This window comes from Emydura macquarii, unplaced genomic scaffold (genome assembly GCF_026122565.2).
Source record: "Emydura macquarii macquarii isolate MOO-44397 ecotype Brisbane River unplaced genomic scaffold, CSIRO-AGI_Emac_v2 contig_2246, whole genome shotgun sequence".
Taxonomy (NCBI): domain Eukaryota; kingdom Metazoa; phylum Chordata; order Testudines; family Chelidae; genus Emydura; species Emydura macquarii.
In genome coordinates, this window is record NW_027132383.1 from 3,257,614 (window position 1) to 3,275,514 (window position 17,901).

Here is a 17,901-nt window from a genome sequence, read left to right on the forward strand (position 1 = left end):
CCCTCCTCACTGCCTGCCCGCCTCCCTCCGCCTCACCACCTGGCCACTAGCGCCTGCTCACTGTGCCTCCCGCTGCTCCTCCGCACCCTGCCCTTCCCTGCAGGACCCGCCTGGCCCTTCTCCCACCCCACGGGCCCATGGGGCGGGGAAAATGGCGTGACTAAGGGGAGACCTAATGAGAGTCCAGGCAAACAGGGAGCCGCGCCCTTCCCGAGATCAGAGGCAGCAAGGAGGAGGGGGCCTGAGTCCAGCAGGTGCCTCGTCACTTTGGAAGCACCGGGCTCTTGGCTCTTCCCACGCCAGAGCTTTGCCCCGTGCACACGTCCACCCTACTCCCTGCGTGTGAGACATGGGACCCCCCGGCCCTCGGGATAAGCCCTGCTGCCTCCCCTCCTCAGAGGAGCCCTGGAGAACTGGCAGCTATAAACCTGCTGATTCGCCAGTGGGCCTGGGGCATTCCTGCTGCTGGGAAGTTCTCCTCCCTGCTCCAGAGGTTAGGAGTGGGGCAGTGAGGCTTTCTAGCGCCAGCTGGGGCAGCCCAGGGCAGAGCTCACCACTCTCTCTGCTGCCTGCCCTCTGCCCCCATCCCTTCTCTCTCTGCCGCCTGTCTCTCCCACGCTCTCTCCCTGCCCTCAGGGCTCTGCAGCCCGACTGGGTTCCTCACTCGCCCCAGAGATCACCGTCCTTTTCTGCAGCTGTTGCTTTTGTGCTGTGCCTCCAGAGAGAAGCGGCTTCCCTTGGGGAAGGCAGGTGTGCTGCCTGGGTTGGGGAGGCCTGCAGTGGGCATGGTGAAGGGGTGCAAGCTGCTACCTTCCTGTTTTCATTTGCCGTGGGCTTTGCTCGTGCTCCATTGTTTGTTCTTGCTTCGTTGGTCACCCTGCTACCCGGGCAGCCGCCCGCTCGCTCTGTCAGTCTGTCACGCCCCACCCCGAGCTGTACTAAGTGAGCTGTGACAGTGCCATGTCCCCTCTCCGTCTGCTATCCGTCTTCCAGAAGCCAGCATTACCACCTCTAGCTCCTGGGGAGACCCAGGGACACCAGGCCACCCCCTGCACCCCTGCCCTGGGCCATCTCACGTCGGTTGTGTGGTGTTGGTTGGGTGCCGTGGTTTCGTTGTGATTTCTCCTTCTCCCTTTTGTTTTCTCTGCACTCCCCCCCAGAGAGCCGCCGAGAAGCTGAAGGAGCAGGAGAGGAAGCGGCTGGCGGAGGTGGAGGCCCAGCTGGAGAAGCAGAAGCAGCTGGCAGAGGCGCACGCCAAAGCCAAGGCGCAGGCTGAGAAGGAGGCGCAGGAGCTGCAGCTCCGCATGCACGAGGAGGTCACCAAGAGGCAGGTGGTGGCCGTGGACGCTGAGCAGCAGAAGCACAACATCCAGCAGGAGCTGCTGCAGCTGAAGCAGAACTCGGACACCCAGATCAAGTCCAAGGACAAGCTGATCGAGGAGGTGGAGTACAGCCGCAAGAAGGTGGAGGAGGAGATCCGCATCATCCGGCTGCAGCTCGAGACCTCCGAGAAGCAGAAGTCCAGCGCTGAGACCGAGCTGCAGGAGCTACGGTCCCGGGCGGAGGAGGCCGAGCGGCAGAAGAAGCTGGCCCAGGAGGAGGCCGAGCGCCTGCGCAAGCAGGTCAAGGATGAGACGCAAAAGAAGCGGCAGGCGGAGGAGGAGCTGAAGCAGAAGGTGCAAGCGGAGAAGAACGCGGCCCGGGAGAAACAGGCGGCCATGGCGGACCTGGAGAAGCTGCGCATGCAGGCGGAGGAGGCGGAGAGAAGGCTGAAGCAGGCTGAGCTGGAGAAGGAACGGCAGATCCAGGTGGCTCAGGAAATGGCCCAGAAGAGCACCGAGGCCGAGCTGCAGAGCAAGCGCCTGTCCTTCGCGGAGAAGACAGCCCAGCTGGAGATGTCCCTGAAGCAAGAGCACATCACGGTCACCCACCTGCAGGAGGAGGCCGAGCGCCTGAAGAAGCAGCAACTGGAGGCAGAGAAATCCCGGGAGGACGCGGAGAAGGAGCTGGAGAAGTGGCGGCAGAAGGCGAACGAGGCTCTGCGCCTCCGGCTGCAAGCAGAGGAGGTGGCTCACAAGAAGAGCCTGGCGCAGGAGGAGGCCGAGAAGCAGAAGGAGGATGCGGAGAGGGAGGCCAGGAAGCGGGCGAAGATGGAGGAGTCGGCCCTGCGGCAGAAGGAGCTGGCGGAGGAGGAGCTGGAGAAGCAGAGGAAGCTGGCCGAAGGCACGGCCCAGCAGAAGTTCTCGGCTGAGCAGGAGCTGATCCGGCTGAAGGCGGAGATGGAGAACAGGGAGCAGCAGCGCCTGCTGCTGGAGGAGGAGCTCTTCCGCCTGAAGAACGAGATCAGCGAGGCTATCCACAAGAGGAAGGAGGTGGAGGAGGAGCTGGCCAAGCTGCGCGCCGAGATGGAGATCCTCCTGCAGAACAAGGCCAAGACCGAGGAGGAGTCCCGCTCCACCAGCGAGAAGTCCAAACAGAAGCTGGAAGCCGAGGCCAGCAAGCTGCGGGAGCTGGCCGAGGAAGCGGCACGGCTGCGGGCCCTGTCGGAGGAGGCCAAGCGGCAGCGGCAGCTGGCCGAGGAGGAGGCGGCCCGGCAGCGAGCCGAGGCCGAGAGGATCCTGAAGGAGAAACTGGCCGCCATCAGCGAAGCCTCCCGGATGAAGACTGAGGCCGAGATCGCCCTGAAGGAGAAGGAGGCGGAGAACGAGCGGCTGAGGCGGCTGGCAGAGGACGAGGCCTACCAGAGGAAACTGCTGGAGGAGCAGGCGGCCCAGCACAAGCAGGACATCGAGGAGAAGATCGTCCTGCTGAAGAAGTCCTCTGACAGCGAGCTGGAGCGGCAGCGGGGCATCGTGGACGACACGCTGAAGCAGCGGCGCGTCATCGAGGAGGAGATCCGCATCCTCAAGATCAACTTCGAGAGGGCGTCGGCGGGCAAGACGGACCTGGAGCTGGAGCTGAGCAAGATCAAGAGCAGCGCGGAGGAGGTCCAGCGCAGCAAGGAGAAGGCCGAGCGCGAGGCCGAGAAGCAGCGGCAGCTGGCCCTGGAGGAGGAGAACCGCCGCAGAGAGGCGGAGGAGAAGGTGAAGAAGATCTTGGCGGCTGAGGAGGAGGCCGCCCGGCAGCGCAAGGTGGCCCTGGAGGAGGTGGAGCGCCTGAAAGCCAAGGTGGAGGAGGCAAAGAGGCAGAAGGAGCTGGCGGAGAAGGAGTCAGAAAGGCAGATCCAGCTGGCCCAGGAAGCCGCTCAGAAGAGAATTCAGGCGGAGGAGAAGGCCCACCTGGCCGCGGTGCAGCAGAAGGAGCAGGAGCTGCTGCAGACGAGGCGCCAGGAGCAGAGCGTCCTGGACAAACTGAGGGAGGAGGCAGAGAAGGCCAAGAGGGCGGCCGAGGAGGCAGAGTTTGCACGTTTCAAGGCTGAGCAGGATGCGGCCCTGTCCCGGCAGCAGGTGGAGGAGGCAGAGCGCCTGAAGCAGCGCGCCGAGGAGGAGGCGCAGGCCAAAGCCACAGCCCAGGAGGACGCCGAGAAGCTCCGGAAGGAGGCTGAGCTGGAGGCAGCTAAGCGGGCCCAAGCTGAGCAGGCAGCTCTGAAGCAAAAGCAAGTGGCAGACGCCGAGATGGAAAAACACAAGAAGTTTGCAGAGCAGACGCTGAGGCAGAAGGCCCAGGTGGAGCAGGAGCTGACCAAGGTCAAGCTGCAGCTGGAGGAGACGGACCACCAGAAGAGCATCCTGGATGAGGAGCTGCAGCGTCTGAAGGAGGAGGTGACAGACGCCATGAAGCAGAAGGCCCAGGTGGAGGAAGAGCTCTTCAAGGTGAAAATCCAGATGGAGGAGCTGATCAAACTGAAGACCCGGATCGAGGAGGAGAACAAGGTGCTGATCCTGAAGGACAAGGATAACACCCAGAAGTTCCTGCTGGAGGAGGCAGAGAAGATGAAGCTGGTGGCGGAAGACGCAGCTCGCCTGAGCGTGGAGGCGCAGGAGGCCGCCCGCCTGCGGAAGCTGGCGGAGGATGATCTGGCCCAGCAGCGGGCGCTGGCTGAGAAGATGCTGAAGGAGAAGATGCAGGCAGTGCAGGAGGCCACCCGGCTGAAGGCGGAGGCAGAGATGCTGCAGCGGCAGAAGGATCTGGCTCAGGAGCATGCCAAGAAGCTCCAGGAAGACAAAGAGCAGATGCAGCAGCGCCTGGCTGAGGAGACCGAGGGCTTCCAGAAACTCCTGGAGGCGGAGCGCAAGCGGCAGCTGGAGATGACGGCCGAGGCGGAGCGCCTCAAGCTGCACGTGACCGAGATGAGCATGGCCCAAGCCAAGGCCGAGGAGGACGCGAAGCGGTTCAGGAAGCAGGCGGAGGAAATCAGTGAGAAGTTGCACAAGACTGAGCTGGCCACCCAGGAGAAGATGACGCTGGTCCACACGCTGGAGATCCAGAGGCAGCAGAGCGACAAGGATGCGGAGAAACTGAAGAGCGCCATCGCTGAGCTGGAGAGGGAGAAGGAGAAGCTGAAGCGAGAGGCGGAGCTGCTGCAGCAGAGATCAGAAGAGGTACTGATTTCCATGTCCCCCCTCACTGTCATGTTCGTGCTGGGGCCTCCTCCCCTTAGTGTCCTAGCTGCTCGGCCTGGACGGCTGCCTGTGCCCGCAGAATGCCAGCCACGCTCCACAGAGCCCCGTTCCTGTAGTAACCGGCTATCTCCCATGTCCCAAGGGGCCTGTCCCCAGGCTTCCCTCGCAGCCTCGCCCCCAGGCTGTTACTGGTGCAGCGTCAGAGGGCAGCTGCATTTTATGGACACAGGCAAAGACAAGGGGAGGGTTTTCAAAAGCACCACCATGATTTAGCAGCACAAGTGCCGTTGACTCTCGGGCGACCTGTGTTCCCAGGTCACTGCCGTGCTCTCGAAAGCCCCACCCAAGGTGCCACGTCCCTGCTCCAAGGACCCAGACTCTCAGCCTTGCCCCTGCAGTTCCCGTGAGCACACACGCACAGCTCACAGGCGTGTGCACTGCTAAGACTCCAGCAGCAGTGTGACGTTTCATCGACCCGAGGATGTATTTGAACAGCTTTGCCCCATGCCCCCAACGGATGTTGCTCATCTGTTACTAGGGTTGGTGGATTCCGCTCTGGAGCAGCTAATTCCATCCTCTCTGCACACACAGTGTCTTTCTCTTAGAGGCAGAGCGTATCCGCGCCCTTAGCTCCATGAACAGAAGATGACTGGAAGGTCCTTGACCCTTGTGTTTCGGGATTCATAATGGGGCATGACTGGCTTTGTGGACCAGAGAAGAAGAGTGTCCCTGGCCGCTCCTTTAATCCAGTGGATTTGCAGTCATGCCCTAACTTTCCCACCCCACCCTGGTAGGGGCCGGCCAGTGTATCCCACTAACGTAAGCCCACAGTACTGTCCTGTAATATGACCCCGAAAGTTTTCCTGCTAGCACCCTCCCACTAACCGTTATCCCTGTCTGCCCCATGTTTTGTGGGGTCCATCTGTGGTTACATGGGGTTGGTCTAAGAGACGTTTCTTTGTGTCCCTGCTCCAGATGCAGATGGCTCAGCAGGAACAGCTCCGTCAGGAGACTCACATACTCCAGCAGACCTTCTTTACAGAGAAGGACACCCTGCTGCAGAAAGAGAGGTTCATTGAGGAAGAGAAAGCCAAGCTGGAGAAACTCTTCAAAGATGAGGTGAACAAAGCCCAGAACCTGAAGGCGGAGCAGGAGCGGCAGCAGAAGCAGTTGGAGCAGGAGAAACAGCAGCTGAAGGCCACCTTGGATGATGCAAAGAGGAAGCAGAAAGAGGCGGAGGAAAATGTCCTCCGTAAGCAGGAGGAGCTGCAGCAGCTGGAAAAGCAGCGGCAGCAGCAAGAGAAACTCCTTGCAGAGGAAAACCAGAAGCTAAGGGAGAAACTGGAAGAACTGCAAGAAGAGCATAGGGCTGCGCTGGCCCAGACGCGAGAGATCATGATCCAGACAGATGACATTCCTGAGGACGCAGTGATTTCACCCACACTGCTGACTCAGACCAAAGCGGTGCCCAATGGCAGGGACACGGTAGATGGCCTGGCTCAGAACGGGGAGCCAGAGTTTGCATTTGATGGTATTCGGCAGAAGGTGTCTGCGGAGAAGCTGGTTGAGGCTGGCATCCTGGGCAGAGAGACTTTGGACAAATTGGTGAAAGGGGTGGTGACCGTGAACGAGATCTCGCAGAGGGAGGACATCAAGAAATACCTGCAGGGTAGTGGCAGCATCGCCGGCTTACTTATTAAACCTACCAATGAGAAGATGAGTATCTACAAGGCCATGAAGAAACAGCTGCTGAGCCCAGGCACGGCACTCATCCTCCTGGAAGCACAAGCTGCCTCCGGCTTCATAATTGACCCAGTGAGAAACAAGAGGCTCTCTGTGAACGAGGCTGTGAAAGAAGGAGTAATTGGACCAGAGCTGCACAATAAAATGCTCTCCGCCGAGCGGGCGGTGACCGGATACAAAGACCCCTACTCCGGAGACAAGATCTCCCTCTTCCAGGCCATGACAAAAGACCTCATTGTCCAAGACCACGGCATCCGCCTGTTGGAGGCCCAGATCGCCACCGGTGGCATCATCGACCCCGTGAACAGCCACCGCCTGCCAGTGGAAGCAGCCTACAAGCGGGGCTACTTCGACGAAGAGATGAACCAGGTCCTGTCAGACCCCACGGACGACACCAAGGGCTTCTTCGACCCCAACACGCACGAGAACCTCACCTACCTGCAGCTGATGGAGAGATGCGTGACTGACCCCGAGACTGGGCTCTGCTTCTTGCCACTTACTGACAGAGCAGCCAAAGGCGGGGACCTGGTCTACACGGATCAGGAGGCCAGAGATGTTTTCAAGAAGACCACGGTGTCTGCCCCCTTTGGCACGTTCAAAGGAAAGACGGTGACCATCTGGGAGATCATCAACTCGGAGTACTTCACTGAGGAGCAGCGGCGAGACCTGCTGCGGCAGTACAAGACTGGCAAGATCACCGTGGAGAAGATCATCAAGATCGTCATCACCATCGTGGAGGAGAGTGAGAAGAAGAGCCAGCTGTGCTTTGAAGGTCTCCGTGCGTCTGTCCCTGCCGCTGAGCTGCTGGAGAGCAAAATCATTGACAAAGACCTCTACAACCAGCTGCACCAGGGCAAGAAGTCCGTGAAGGACGTGTCTGACATGGACTCCATTAAGAGGTATCTGAAGGGCACCAACGCCATTGCTGGCGTCCTGGTGGAGTCGACTGGGCAGAAGTTCACGCTCTATGATGCCTTGAAGAAAAATCTGCTGAAGCTAGAGACTGCCCTGCCTCTGCTGGAAGCCCAGGCCAGCACGGGGTACATCATCGATCCTGTTCAGAACGAGAAGCTTTCTGTGGACGAGGCCGTGAGAGCTGGGATTGTCGGGCCGGAGTTCCACGAGAAGCTGCTGTCTGCAGAGAAGGCTGTGACTGGCTACAAAGATCCGTATACCAGACAGACCGTCTCCCTGTTCCAGGCACTAAAGAAAGGCCTTATCCCTGGTGACAACGGGATCCGCCTGTTGGACGTCCAGCTTGCCACCGGGGGCATAGTTGACCCTGTGAACAGCCACCGCCTTCCACTTGATGTTGCCTGTAAGCGGGGCTACATGGACGAGGAGACAAACAAGGCTCTGTCCACTCCCAGTGATGACACCAAGGCCTTCTATGATCCCAACACTCAGGAGAACCTCACCTACGCCCAGATGCAGAAGAAATGCCGCCTGGACAGGCAGACCGGCCTCTACCTGCTTCCCCTCTCAGACCAGGCCATCCAGTCACAGCACGAGGAGGTCTACACGGACAGCCAGGCGAAGGAGTCCTTTGACAAGGCCACCTTGGAGGTCCCAGCTGGCAGTCTGAAGGGCAGGACGGTGACTATCTGGGAGCTGATCCACTCGGAGTATTTCACCGAGGAGCAAAGGAGGGAGCTGCTGCGACAGTACAAGACCGGCAAGGTGACCATTGAGAAGATCATCAAGATAATGATCACCATCATTGAGGAAATGGAGGCCAAGAAACAGGAGAAACTGATGTTCAGTGGCCTCCGAGCACCTGTGCCTGCTAGCGAGCTGCTGGAGTCCAGGATCCTTAGCAAAGCCCAGTTTGAGCAGCTCAAGGAAGGCAAGAAATCGGTGAAAGAGCTCTCGGAGACGGACTCCGTGAAGAGGTGCCTGCGGGGCAGTGACTGTATTGCTGGCATCTACGTGGAAGACACGAAGGAGAAACTGAGCCTCTATGAGGCCATGAAGAGGAACCTGCTGAGGCCAAGCACTGCTGTCACCCTGATGGAGGCTCAGGCAGCAACTGGGTTCCTGGTTGACCCAGAAAGGAACCAGAAGCTGTATGTCAACGAAGCCGTGAAAGCTGGTATTGTGGGGCCAGAGCTCCATGAGAAGCTGCTGTCCGCTGAGAAGGCCGTCACCGGGTACAAGGACCCCTACTCTGGCAATACCGTCTCCCTCTTCGAAGCCATGAAGAAGGGGTTGATCCTCAGGGAGCACGGCATCCGCCTGCTGGAGGCCCAGATCGCCACCGGCGGCATCATCGACCCCGTGCACAGTCACCGCGTCCCCGTGGAGGTGGCTTACAAGCGGGGCTACTTCGACGAAGAGATGAACAGGATCCTCTCTGACCCCAGCGACGACACCAAGGGCTTCTTCGACCCCAACACGCAGGAGAACCTCACCTACCTGCAGCTGAAAGAGAGGTGCATCGAGGACCCCGAGACCGGCTTGTATCTCCTGCCCCTGAAGCAGCCTGAGAAGCCCGCAATGGTGGAGACGACCCAGGTGTACACGGAGGCAGAGACCCGGAAAGCATTTGAGGAAACGCAGGTCAACATCCCCATCGGCGACAAGGCCGGCTCCTCCATGTCCCTGTGGGAGATCATGCACTCCGACCTCATCCCCGTGGAGCAGCGGAAGCGGCTGATGGAGGAGTTCCGCTCCGGCAAGGTGACCAAGGAGCGCATGATCATCATCATCATCGAGATCATCGAGAAGACAGAGATCGTCCGGCAGCAGGACCTGACCTCCTACGACTTCGTGCGGCGCCGGATCACTGCCGACGACCTCTATGAGGCCAGGATCATCTCCCTGGAGATCTACAACCTGCTGAAGCAGGGCTCCAAGACCATCCGAGAGGTTCTGGAAATAGAGACCATCTGGAAATACCTCTACGGAACAGGCTGCGTAGCCGGCATCTACATCCCCTCCACCAAGCAGAAACTCAGTGTCTATCAGGCCCTGAAGAAAGGGCTGGTCAGCCCTGAGGTAGCCCGCTCCCTGCTGGAGGCCCAGGCTGCCACTGGCTTTATGATTGACCCCGTGAAGAATGAAATGCTGACTGTAGACGAAGCTGTCAGGAAAGGAGTGGTCGGGCCGGAAATCCACGACCGGCTGCTGTCTGCAGAGAGAGCTGTGACTGGCTACAGAGACCCGTACAGTGAGCAGAAGATCTCGCTCTTCCAGGCCATGAAGAAGGATCTGATCCCTCCCGAGGAAGCCCTCAGGCTGCTGGATGCCCAGCTAGCCACGGGTGGCATCATCGACCCATTCCTGGGGTTCCATCTTCCCCTGGAGGTGGCCTATCAGCGTGGCTTCTTCAACAGGGAGACTTGCGACAAGCTGTCTGAGCCCAGCGAGGTCCGGAGCTACGTGGACCCCTCCACGGACGAGAAGCTCAGCTACGTGCAGCTCCTCAAGCGGTGCAGGAAGGATGAGAACAACGGCCGGCTGTTGCTGCCCCTCTGTGACACAAGGAAGCTGACCTTCCGGGGCCTGAGGAAGCAGATCAGTGTGGAGGAGCTTGTCCGGTCCCAGGTCATGGACGAAGCGACAGCCCAGCGCCTCCAGGAGGGCTTAACCTCCATCGAAGAAGTCTCCAAAAACCTGCAGAAGTTTCTGGAGGGCACCAGCTGCATTGCTGGTGTCTTTGTGGACTCCACCAAGGAGAGGCTCTCCGTGTACCAAGCCATGAAGAAAGGCATCATCAGGCCTGGCACAGCTTTTGAGCTCTTGGAGGCACAGGCAGCCACTGGGTACGTGATCGACCCCATCAAAGGCCTCAAGCTGACTGTGGAGGAGGCGGTGCGGATGGGCATCGTGGGCCCAGAGTTCAAGGACAAGCTACTTTCAGCAGAGAGGGCGGTGACCGGCTACAAAGATCCCTACTCGGGCAAGCTGATCTCCCTCTTCCAGGCCATGAAGAAGGGCCTGATCCTGAAAGATCATGGGATCCGTTTGTTAGAGTCCCAGATTGCCACGGGAGGCATTATCGATCCAGAGGAAAGCCATCGCCTGCCCGTGGAGATGGCCTACAAGCGGGGCCTGTTCGATGAGGAAATGAATGAGATCCTCCTGGACCCCAGCGACGACACCAAGGGCTTCTTTGATCCCAACACAGAGGAGAACCTGACCTACCTGCAGCTCATGGAGCGGTGCATCACCGACCCAGAGACTGGGCTGTGTCTGCTCCCCCTAAAAGAGAAGAAGCGGGAGAGAAAGACCTCATCCAAGTCCTCTGTCCGCAAGCGCAGGGTGGTTATTGTAGACCCAGAGACTGGGAAGGAGATGTCAGTTTATGAAGCCTACCGGAAAGGCCTCATTGACCACCAGACCTACCTGGAGCTCTCCGAGCAAGAGTGTGAGTGGGAAGAGATCACCATCTCCTCCTCAGATGGGGTGGTCAAGTCCATGATCATCGACAGGAGGTCAGGGCGGCAGTACGACATCGATGACGCCATTGCAAAGGGCCTGATTGACCAGTCTGCCCTAGATCAGTATCGCTCCGGCACCCTGTCCATCACAGAGTTCGCAGACATGCTCTCTGGAAACATGAGTGGCTTCCGATCAAGATCTTCCTCTGTCGGATCCTCTTCCTCCTACCCCATAAGCCCAGCCCCTGCAAGAGCTCAGCTGACATCCTGGAGTGATCCTAGTGAAGAGACGGGTCCGATTGCTGGAATCCTGGACACGGACACCCTGGAGAAAGTTTCCATCACGGAAGCCATGCACCGCAATCTCGTAGACAATATCACTGGGCAGCGGCTGCTGGAGTCCCAGGCCTGCACTGGAGGCATCATCGACCCCAGCACTGGGGAGAAATTCTCTGTTGCTGATGCAGTCAACAAGGGCCTGGTTGACAAGATCATGGTGGATAGGATCAACCTTGCTCAGAAGGCCTTCTATGGCTTTGAGGATCCAAGAACCAAGACAAAAATGTCTGCCGCCCAAGCCTTGAAGAAGGGCTGGCTGTACTACGAGGCTGGCCAGCGGTTCCTGGAGGTGCAGTACTTGACGGGCGGGCTGATCGAGCCGGACGTTCCAGGCCGGGTCTTGCTAGATGACGCGCTGCAGAAGGGCACAATTGACACACGCACAGCGCAGAAGCTGCGGGACGTGAACACTTACTCCAAGTATCTCACCTGCCCCAAAACGAAACTCAAGATCTCCTACAAGGATGCAATGGACAGAAGCATGGTGGAGGAGGGAACAGGCCTGCGCCTTCTGGAAGCTTCCTCCCAGTCCAGCAAAGGGTACTACAGCCCCTACAACGTCAGTGGCTCTGGCTCCACCTCTGGCTCTAGATCGGGCTCCCGAACAGGATCTAGATCAGGCTCAAGGCGAGGGAGCATTGATGCCACCGGCTCCGGCTTCTCCATGACCTTCTCTTCCTCCTCCTACTCTTCCTCCAGCTACGGCCGCAGATACACATCAGGTCCCCAGAGCGCCATGGATGCAGCTGAACTCACTCTTGCCTTGTCCAGCCTAAACGGGAGCTGTGGACGGGAAGCAAACAGGAAGCTTTCCGAACTGCCGAGGCCTCCGCTGACTGTGGCATAAAGTCCCCTCCCTCCTGCCCTAGCCCCCCAAAACACTGAGGAACCTTCCCATTTATCCTGCTCTGCATGTGGTAAAGCTACTGGCTAATGGCCCTATGTTATTTTTAAACCCATTTTTCTTCCAAAGCAGTGCCTAAAGTTTAACCAAAAAGACGAGACTAATATATATTAATATATATGATTGTTCTGACAGTATTTGTATATTTAGAGATGAGAGAGAGAACACACTACCCTCCAGCCCGGTAATCCCAGGAGCTAGCTTCTGTTCGTACCATCTGCAGAGTAGACGGAACCAGCCACCACCACGCCGCTCCCACGACCAGGCGGAACCTGCCAACCGTTTTGCATTTTTTATCCGAATTAGCTAGTGACTTTTTTTATTAACTCTGCTAGCGTCACCCCTGCCATCCCCGGAGGAGGAGAGGATGCTGTCCCCAGCTCCTACGCCTGCTGCTTATTCCAGCTGCCCTCCCCTCTTCCCATAAGCTGACAGGAAAGGAAGTCAAAGAGACTGACCCTGGACTCTGGAATGCCCACACTGTGCCTCTCAGCACGTCGGCACAGGGCATCGACCTCTGCACACCAGCTACGGAGCAGTCGCCTGGATCCTTTCTGCTGGCCTTCGGCAGGGTGGAGAGGGAGCTGTAGTCTGTATTCCAAAACTGCCCCCCTCCCACGAACGCCTCAGCCTGCCTCCCAGAACCTTCCCACAGCGCTGTGGACTCAGCACACAGACTGTAAGTGCATGCTGGGGCTGTCTATGCTGGACGGACCTGCCTGCCTGCCTGCCTGCCTCTCTGCTCCACAGCTTCACCCTCCAAGAGGTTTTACTTTGCATCTGCGCCTCCTCCTCCAGCCTGCTTATTCGCTGATACATGCCATTGTGCTTTGCTTTTCCGGCCCAAATTACTGGGGGAATCTTCTGTTGCCATGTGCTGCTGTTAGTTGGTGGTGGTGTCTGCATGTGTCTGTCTGTCTGTCTGTCTGTCTCTGTCTCTCTGTGTGTATCTGGGAAGTGCCCTGTACAAGGTTGATTTCTTAGACTGATGAGACTAATGAATTGACAGGCATTTATCAGAACTCTCCATCTACCTGGCGGCACTGCTGACCCAGGTCTCGGCGTGCACATGTGCACGCCCAGGAGGTTTCTGCGCGCAGCTCCCATGCCGGCTGTGGTGGAAGCCTGCCCCACACATCCCTTCCCCTTTGCTAATGAGGTTCTTGCAAAATGTCCTACACTGGATCCAAAGGCAAGAGGCTTTGTAGAAGCTGTACATTTCAAGGTGTTTCTTGCTCATAGTGGGTCATAGCCCAGTGCAGTCGCGGGGAGGTGCCGACTGTTAAAACTCCGATCTCTGCAAAACCAGATTTACTTTCCTTTCTCACCTTGATTTCTTTTCCTCTTTGTTTCTCTCCTGTTTTTCCCACCCATAATGATGCTCTCTCTCTCTGCCAGACATCTTTTTCCAGCCCCACCAAAGAAGTCCCCTTACCACTGGGAGAATTCCTTAGCTGGGTCTCTGACGTTAGCAAGTCCTGGATCAGTTCAAGGGGAGCCCTGGACTCAGCAGCTCCTCAGCTGCACGCATCCACACAGGTAACTCCGAGCTCTTTGAGTCTCTGTGGTTGGAGACTGGGCTTTCGGCAGATGCTGCTGCTGGCGGGGCTCTTTCTGGAATGTCACCTGGAATCGTGCGCTCCAGACGTCGGCGCACTGCCGTGTCGACATGCACTGGAGCAGTTTGAAGGTGGGCTGGGTCCACGCTGGTGGCTCTTGCTTTACTGTCAGGAGGGTCTGGGGTAAAATAACCCACAGTTACACACTGAATCGGTTCTGAGGTGTTGTCAGCCAGGGGGCCACAGCACAAGGGACAAGAGGGGGTTTGCTTGCCGATGGGAGGGTGAGAGAGCTGGACAGACAGACAGCGTGTGGGTGAGCGTATCTCTGCAGCTTCCTTGGCTCTGTTTGATGGCTTCATCTCGTGAACAAATCCTCCTGTCTCGTCCCATCTTTTTCTTTATTTTGTTCACTTTATTTTAGTTGCTGGACGTCCATTCCAACTTTCCTCCCCGCTGCCGTGGAGCCCGCACCCCAGTGTTGGGGGGAAGGGGGACAGCACTGAGGACTCTCAGAAACCCTTCCCCCTCCTTTTGCACTTGTCAGACAGGCGTGGTCAGATTGTGAGGGGAACCCGCCTCATGCAGCCTGTGCAAAGCCACTCGGAGACGCTGGAGCTGTCCTTCCCCGCGCAGCGCTGGCAGCTTAGAGCATGAGACGGGGGCTGCTCAGGAGAAGGGCAGCATGGCAGAGATGGCAGTAAAATGCTGGGGGGCGGGTGTCTGAGAGCGCCTGGCTGCACGCATTGCACACGTGCCTAATGCAGGAAGTGCCTGGTGACACTCGCCACAGCCCCCCGGGGCTCCACCCTCTGCAGCAAGAAGAGACGTGAAGGAACCGGTAGGGCTCAGCCCGGGCTTGTGATGTGACTGGACATGTGGAGATACCCCTCAGGAGAGCCCTTTGCTTCCAGGGCCCACGCAGCTCCAGTTCCCCAGAGAAGGGCATCTCTGAGTTTCCCCCTGCCCGCCCAGCAAGGGGCAAAGAACAGCACGTGCTGTGTTCCTGCAGCAGCTCCTCACAGCTGTGATACCACAACCCAGGGGTGGATCTGAATGCATTCCTCCTCCTCCCCCCCCTCCCCCCCGCCGCCCACTCTCATTGCTACGTGTAAACCCAGTCATGTTACCCCTCCACCTCTGTCATTTGATTATTCTCATTATCCAGTTTTTGCTTTTGCATGATGTACTAACCTGGGCGATTCTGTAACATATTCCAGCCGGAGCCGGGGGGCCCAGTCCCATCTCCTTCCCCTTGGGAGCTGGGCCCCCCTGGCTCCCGCTTGTTTCTGTTCAGGGCAGCTGGGGCTGATTAATAAGCCAAATGCATCTCTCTTTTTGGGGGGCAAAACACTAAACCCTGACTTGTATATACCGTGAAGTGTTTGTAAAACATGCAGTATGGACCTCCCCAGCAAGGGCAGTAAAGGAGGTTATCCGAAACCAGCCAGCAGCTCTGCGTGCTCTGTTCACGGCTTTCGCGCTGGTGGGCCCAGCCCGCCCTGCTTCCAGCACCCAAACGTGCTTAGACCAGCGCAGCTTCCACCTCTAGCCCAAGCCTTGAGTCGTGTTTGTTCCAAGGAGCTCCTTCCAATCCGTCCGTCTGTCTGCGACTGCGGCAGCTGAGCTCTTCCCCCTCCGCCTATTTATCCTCACACGCCCGGGTGGCAGGGCAGGGCTGTTAGCCTCCATGCCTGGCTGTACCATGGGATGGATAAGTGCCTGGGCCAAGAGCGCTTGGGAAGTCTGTGGCAGAGCAGGCACTTGAACGCAGGTCTCCCAAGTCGTAGGCTAGCACCCCAGCCGCTGGGCTGCCCCCTCCTGCTCAGCTCGCCTCTGTTCCCTGCTGAATATCCTGTCTTCTGCAGAGGCTGGGACAGAAAGGGGGAGAGTTCTGCAGGGGGGAGAAGCCCAGCTGTTTCCCCTGCTGCAGCCGTTTGCTGTTGCCTGTCTCACTGGCTGCAGGCTCTGGTGTGCATTGGCTTTCTGGGGCCATAGGCCCAGTTTCTTGGGACGTGGCTGAGGTGCTGAAAGCAGCCTCAGCTACTGAGCCGGGTGCCCTGAAGGCTGCTGCTTTCCTCCATGGCTGGAGCACGGGCTGGCCCCTCCTTGGCACTGAAGCCCGTGTGGTAACTGATGAAAGAGCTGGGTCTGCGCGGCTGGTGACAGGCCTGCAGGGGCTGAGTTCTGGGCAGTAGTCACAGGCACAGGAGCTCTGACAGGTACAGGAATACTGCATGCTGTTTACCAGGAACGAGCTCAAAGGGAGGATGCAGGCAAGAGCCTCCGTGTGCATCAGTCCGACCGTGTCAGTCCCTTAATCTTTCCAAAGGGAGGCCGAGGGGGACACGTCCTTGCCGCCGGCCCTGAGGCCTCTCCAAGGCACTGTGCTCTGCTAAATCCTCTTTGCATTCCTAGCACCCACCTGCTGCTGTGGCAGGCGCTTGGGTAACCAAGTACGGTAATGGGGATCTCCACGCAAAGCAGGGGCTCGCGGGGTGACCCGTCCCTGGGGCCTGAAACACTGGGCCACCCCTTTTCCACAGTGTCTGCGAGAACCAGCCTCCCTGCCTGGCCAGCGCGAGCAGGCCTGCCCCCGCCAGCGCCATGAGAGACCAGGGGCTTTTCTGCAGCAGGCCTGGCTTGAAGGGCAGCCTGCACAGCTGACAGCAGCTGGGTGCACCTTGTACCTTGTGTGTCTGCGGTTCAAAGCAGTCGCTCCCTGTGACAGATGAACAAGGCGGCAGCTGCTCGCGGCAGGAGCTGCTTCTGGGCGCTAGCGTGTCCCCCCTGCGGGGCTCGCTGCTGGGGCTGGAGTCAGGCTGCGCCCCCCCGCCCAGGATCCTCCAGCGAGGGGGCTGGGGCAGAGCTTGGCCCCAGGCCTGTGTCCTAGGGCGCAGCTGTGTCTGCTGTGGAAGGGCGAGGAGTGACGGTGACGGGGGCGCGCTGCCTTCCAGGCCCAGCCCATAGCCAAGGCCTGGCGCAAACCTCCCAGCCGTGGGGCTGCTCTGTCCCAGCTCCCGCTCACTCCCGCGGGGGCTGCCCCAGGGAAGCCAGGCTGCGCCGTATTTTCTCCTTGGGCCTTAATCCGCTTGGCAGCCAGAGAACCAGCCTCAGGAAACCCCTCAGTCTGCCACCCCGAGAAGGCCCTGGGGGCCAAGGGACGTACCTTCTCCATGTCCCCCCAGGGCCCCCCATCATACCTGCCCCCGAGTCCGTGCCGGGCCAGTCTCGCCCCCCCCCCCCCCCCGAGCACCCCCTCTGGGTAAAGTCGCCCCAAAGAAAACCCCTCGGGGGATGGGCTTGGGCCTGCAGCAGGGGCGTTTGGCCCAAAATTCACTCAGCTCCAGGGCCCCCACTCACAGCGACCCTCAGTGTCAGCCCCCGAGACACCCCCTGAACCGAGCCCCTTTTCCCACCAAACCCGCCCATAGCCCCGGCAGGGCTAACACCCTATGTCCCTGGGACCCCCCACGCCTCAGGCCAGCCCCCCAGCTCCACTGCAGGAACTGTTCGGGCCCAAACTGCCCCCTCTATCTACCCCCCCCCCCCCCCCCCCATCTCATCCCAGCTAAGTCCTCCCCTTCCTCAGCAGAGAAACCCCACAGGCCAGATCCTCCCCGCAACCCCACAGGCCAGGACCCCCCACAAACCCCACAGGCCAGATCCTCCCCACCAACCCCACAGGCCAGGACCCCCTCCTCCAAACTCCACAGGCCAGATCCCCCTCCCCCCACCTCCTCTCATGACCAAACTGCTCCCCTCTCAGGCCCAATCCTGCCCCCACATCCCCTCGGGTTCAATCATCACCTCCTCCCCCACACATAGGAAACCCCCTTCAGGCCCAGTCCCACCCCACAGACCAATCCCTTCCATATCCCCACCCCACCCCCCAGCTCTCCTGCCCCACATCCCCTCAGTGTCAGGCCCACCCCCATTCCCCGTAGGGCCACATGCCATCCTCCCCATGCAGAGAAGCCCCTATCGCCCAGGGCTGCCCCTGGCCATTTTCTCCCCCCAAACCGCTGCTGCGGGCCAAACGCTCCCCTCAGGAACTACCCCCTGCGCCAAAGTGCCCCAGACACCAAGAAACCCTTCAGCCAAAGCCCAGCACCGCAGGCCCATGCTCCCCCCAGACGTTAGCTGTCAGGAAGGCCCCAGTGCTGACCCCTCCAGCCGGGGTGCCAGGCCAGAGCCCTCCCACGGGATGTCACGGGGGCCTGGCTCTTTCCCAGGGGTCCCCTCAGCTGCTCCCCTCTGCAGCAGGCCTGAGCTGCCCCCTGCCTCCCAGCCAGGGCCACTGCCCCACGTTCAGCCAGCGAAGGCCGAGGGTCTCTGGCCAGGGGGCTCCATGGAGCAGCCTGTGTGCAGCCCGGGGCGGGGTGCTGACGCTGGCTGTGGCCGTGGTCAGG

At 59.4% G+C, this 17,901-nt stretch overlaps 1 protein-coding gene across 1 annotated transcript in view; it reads left to right on the forward strand.

The window, feature by feature from the left end:
• PLEC (plectin) overlaps positions 1–17,901 on the forward strand; it is a 147,577-nt gene that overhangs the window by 50,805 nt on the left and 78,871 nt on the right. The window contains exons 31-32 of the mRNA XM_067560057.1: positions 1,161–4,541; positions 5,538–11,870. Of these exons, the coding sequence (XP_067416158.1) occupies positions 1,161–4,541; positions 5,538–11,870 (9,714 nt within the window). The remainder of the gene's footprint in view (positions 1–1,160; positions 4,542–5,537; positions 11,871–17,901) is intronic.